Source organism: Clupea harengus, chromosome 21, assembly GCF_900700415.2.
Source record: "Clupea harengus chromosome 21, Ch_v2.0.2, whole genome shotgun sequence".
In the NCBI taxonomy this organism is placed as follows: domain Eukaryota; kingdom Metazoa; phylum Chordata; class Actinopteri; order Clupeiformes; family Clupeidae; genus Clupea; species Clupea harengus.
Genome location: NC_045172.1, coordinates 25,859,739 through 25,864,669, shown reverse-complemented (window position 1 = coordinate 25,864,669; position 4,931 = coordinate 25,859,739). Strand labels below are relative to the sequence as shown.

Sequence of the window (4,931 nt, the reverse complement as noted above, 5' to 3'; positions counted from 1 at the left end):
GGAAGAGGAGTGGAGAAGTACTGCTCCACCCTGTATCCCCAAGAATAACGACTTAGGGTTAGGGTTTCGCCCGCTTTATATATGGCATTATCTAAAAATACGCGCCTTGAGATTTGAGAGTTTTGTTAGATATATAAATGAAATTGAATGAATGAATAAATATAGTTTTATTACGACTGAATTTTATTAGGAATGAATGACGCTAACCGTGAATCTGATTTGTCAGGGTCTGGGCTGAGAGAGCTGCTTGCATGAATGACTTTAATTGGACTGCTGCTCTGGGCTGACTAATGCGCTTGAGAAGGCCCTCCGAGAATCAATGGATCCTTAGGATTTCCCTTAGTTCAGAGAAACTCGACACAAAAGTCTTTCCCAGGAAACAGGCTTGTGTCGGTGTGTGTGTGGGATTGGGTGTGTGTGTGTGGGTGTGTGTGTGTGTGTGTGTGTATGTATGGGTGTGTGTGGGTGTGTGGGGGGCGGGGAGAAGGAATCCTAGTAGCAATACGTGAATGAATGAATCGAGCATATGAGGACATCCACGTTTGTCGAGGTGGTTGTGTATTAGAGTTGTGTGTGTGTGTGTGTGTGGGGGGGGGGGGGGTAGCAATACGTGAATGAATTAATCGAGCATATGAGGACATCCACGTTTGTCGAGGTGGTTGTGTATTAGAGTTGTGTGTGTGTGTGTGTGTGTGTGTGGGGGGGGGGTTAGCAATACGTGAATGAATTAATCGAGCATATGAGGACATCCACGTTTGCCGAGGTGGTTGTGTATTAGAGTTGGGGGGGGGGATATCTCCCCGTGTGTTTTCTGACTAAAGAAAGCCACTTAAATCACAGATTGCTTAAATAGTCTTACAAGTGAGCTCCTTTCATTACAGCGCACGTATGAATACATGTCCAGTTCTCACGTCACACAACATCATACATTTCCAGTGAACTCAAAAAACCCAAACAAGACCTGTAGGAAAGCGGGGCTGGAGATCTAACTACACAAAAGCCACCTATTGTTTGTGAACGATTTATCAACGACTACTAGGCTGTTATCATAGTCTGTAAGGGTGGGATATTTCGAAAGATTTTCTCACAAATAATGTTCTCCAATTCATCAATAGATCTCCCACTTTTTACAATGAAAAGTTAATTATGTTGTTGATGCGGTAGACAAACATACCATCAAAATAAATTGAATTCGGCAACGACGCGCGAATACCCCCCTGTGAAATCAGCTGAAACGAATCAATAGCAATCATCTTCAGATCGATAACGACTTTCACTGAGAAATGTTCTGATCTCAGACAAGTATCGACTAATGCCACGCATCGGGCTCTCTGGTTATAATACACAGTGTCAGACGCTTACAGTGTCAGAGTGGCCACAGACGCCAATACACGAGGAAACTACACGAAGCATCACACATAACACAGACTCCTGATCGCCAACAGTAGGTACACACTGACCCTAACATAAGAGGGGAACATAAATACACATAGAATTAAACCACACACACCACACACACACACAACATTACACCCTACAGTAACTACACATTACACCCTACAGTAACGACACGCGCGGAACAATGGGTGAAGTGAAGTCACCATACCCGGAACACATTAGCCCTCAGGAGCGCGCAGCCCTGCACGCTACAGTATGTTAAGGTGTTGTGATATAGTTAACTTAACTTTTAAAGAGCAACATGTTTGAAAACTGTTGATATAGTTCGTTTCAACGACTCCCACTGCAGGTTTAACAACTCCCATGGTTAAACTAGTCAGTCAGAGTTAAGTTAACGCTGGATTTTTAAGTGCTCAAACTTTGTGGTAAATTAGTCATCGATCTTGTTTGGTTGTTGCCTAAATGGGTAAAATAAACATGTTCATTTGTTTAATTGATGAACTATCCTGTTTATGAAACAATGAGAACGTGCTGCTCATTTCTGTACACAAGGACCACGCGCCCATTTATTTTTTTGCATTATAGCCCAAAGGCGTACAATATTTGATAGATAGTCCAGCAGTAAAAGTGATTTCTGTTAAATAACCTGCTTACTGCACAATGTAAATACATCGGTAAACATGGCACTGAAAAGGGAAGGGAACGGAGGGAGGAGGAACCAGCACAGATTCAATTTTTTAGGCAAACAAACAATACCAACAGCAGATTGTGCTTTTTAAATGAATGATTCGTTGGTCGATAAACATGTTTCAGTTCTAATTGTATGACATTGGGACTACTTGACAGCAAAGTCCCGGGCTGTTTTCTGATGCCAGTCCGCCCTGTGAAGGCAGGAGTGCCCTACGCTTTGGCACTATGTGGTTTGGACTTTTTTTTTCTCCGAATCGAACAACAGGGGGTTGCGATGAAAGCTGGATAAGCGGTTTACAATAACACATTGGCGAAAGAAAAAAAGAGGGGTGTTTGGTAACCTGGCAAAATCTCACCTTGGGTAGCCCCGCCCCGTCCCTTTGAAGAGCGCCGCTGAGCCCCCCGTTATTATCCCGTCCAATCTCCTCCCCCCCGGTCCGGATCCCCAGAACCATTTAAAAGACGTCTCTCTGCCCACACTCGGCACTCAACTGTTCCAACCGCCCATCAGAGGAAGAGAACACAGCTGAACGAACGCACTGTCCGCCAATTCGCTTGAGTTTGATTCCACTGAGAGAAACTTCTTAGTCATACAACTTTAACTTCGTTCATTTTCTTTTTCTCGTGGGAACCAGAGAGACTACTACTACTCATCATGTCTATCCAGAGCACCATCCTGCGCGTTGGAAGAAAAACTCTTCTGGCTGATGTGGTGACCACACCGTTTCTCCTGAGGACCCACTCTCTCCACAAGACGGCCACCAGCGGCTCCCTGCGCGTCGCCGCAGAGCACAGCGGCGCGGACGACCTGGTGCCTCCCGCGATTGAGGTGGGAGATGTGCAGAAGGGAACCCGGGTCAAGTCTCTGAAGGAGATGCCGGGACCCAGCGCGTTCGGCAATCTCATAGAGTTCTTTTACCGGGACGGGTTCAGCCGGATCCACGAAATTCAGGTGAGTTTGGATTTTTTATGAGTGTTTATTTTCATGAATGAGGTTTATTTTGTCATTAGCACTAATTCCCTCTCGTGAGCAAGCTACACACACAATAAATCTGGCAATTAACTTTTCCAAGAGCCTCTTAAATTGTTATGACGCTAGTACAGCAGCACATTAGCCTACTCTAACGAAAACTTGCACACGAGGCAGACCCAGACGCCACTCATCGCACACAGCCCTTTGCAACTCTTCATCGACCGGAGCCTTTGCCTAATACACGTGATGGGTGTGCAATTGCATAAAAGGACAACCCCCTTAACCCCCACCCGCGCTTATAGATGGTCGAATCAAACGTTTTCTTGGTCCGCCTTCTTTTGTATAACAGCCTGAAGGCAACGTATGTAAAAATAGTTCAAGCTAAAGTATTTAAAAAGTCAGCTATGCTTAAACTATTATGTCAGCATAATAAAATAGTAAGCACACGTTACAATCAATCGTAATCGTAAAAAACAGATGTGAAGTTGGATGTTGTAATGAATCCGGCAGAGGCTTTTTTGCCATTACTACACTAACCCTCCCACATCTTCTTTTGTAAGCATTTGCAAATGACACATTCACACCAGGAAGTGTCTCTTCATGTTGTGGAAGATACAGTTGACCTGTTAGATGGGTGTTTGATTTGAGCCACAGGTCCGCTGTTCACTGTAGCTACTGCCTCGGTGGCACTATGGCAGTTAGGACTGCTGTAGACGTTCGAATCGCCTGGCAATCACGCGCATATTGCTGCAGATCAGTAAGGCTGTAACGCTGTCTTTAGTGTCATATCGCTAATTAGAGAAACGCTCATTCACAAGCACACAGGGCGCACGACTACAGTGGAACACAGAATGAAGCATTAATCACTCAAATTAACACACACACTAGGAAGTATGTGGTTACCTATTCACACAAAATCCCCCTGCATGCTACAATACTAATGTAAAGAAAAATAATCTCAGAAACAAAGTGTGTTTGGGTAAGGCAAGGCGGGTGTGTTTATATAGGGCAGTTCATACACAGAGGCATGCGCTACATAAATACAAGCAAAAGGAACATCCAAAGTAAAATAAAACAAAGTGCTTAAGAGTGCAAATGAATAAAGGATAACATATATAAAGTAGTAATTAAAAGAACAAAGATATAGATAATTTAATGAAAGTAATATTATTAAATTAAGAGTAAAGTGCAGTAAGAATAGAGTCTAGGTTTTAGAGCTCAATCACACACACACACACACACACACACACACACACATATATATATATATACTCAATCCCAGGCACACACACACACACACACATATATATACTCAATCCCAGGCACACACACACACATATATATATATATATATATATATATATACTCAATCACAGGCGGAAAATGTTGACGAGAAATGTTTTTAACCTGGATTTAAAAATAGCTACTTTTGGGGGCAACCTAAGATCTTCCAGCTGTTCTAGTTGCATGTAGCATAACGGCTAACTGCAGCTTCACCATGTTGTGTTGATTGGACCGGTTAGCCTGGTCTCCATTTGGCTCAGAGAGCCTCCATACTCCATACGAGGCATCGGAGCCGTACGATCCTGTGTTAGAGGGTTAGAGGCTAACCCTAGAGGCAGCGCCGGCAGACATGTTGTAAAGGTCAGAGATCCTGTGTTAGAGGGTTAGAGGCTAACCTTAGAGGCAGCGCCGGCAGACATGTTGAAAAGGTCAGAGATCCTGTGTTAGAGGGTTAGAGGCTAACCTTAGAGGAAGCGCCGGCAGACATGTTGAAAAGGTCAGAGATCCTGTGTTAGAGGGTTAGAGGTTAACCTTAGAGGAAGCGCCGGCAGACATGTTGAAAAGGTCAGAAGCAGCGCAGGCAGAC

General features: G+C 44.0%; 1 protein-coding gene across 1 annotated transcript in view; it reads left to right on the top strand.

Moving 5' to 3' along the window:
* The first annotated feature begins 2,545 nt into the window (after nucleotides 1-2,545).
* Nucleotides 2,546-4,931, top strand: part of LOC105892705 (cytochrome P450 27C1) — a 12,147-nt gene continuing 9,761 nt past the window's right edge. The window contains exon 1 of the mRNA XM_012819016.2: nucleotides 2,546-3,040. Coding sequence (XP_012674470.2) covers nucleotides 2,744-3,040 — 297 coding nt within the window. The 5' untranslated portion in view covers nucleotides 2,546-2,743. The remainder of the gene's footprint in view (nucleotides 3,041-4,931) is intronic.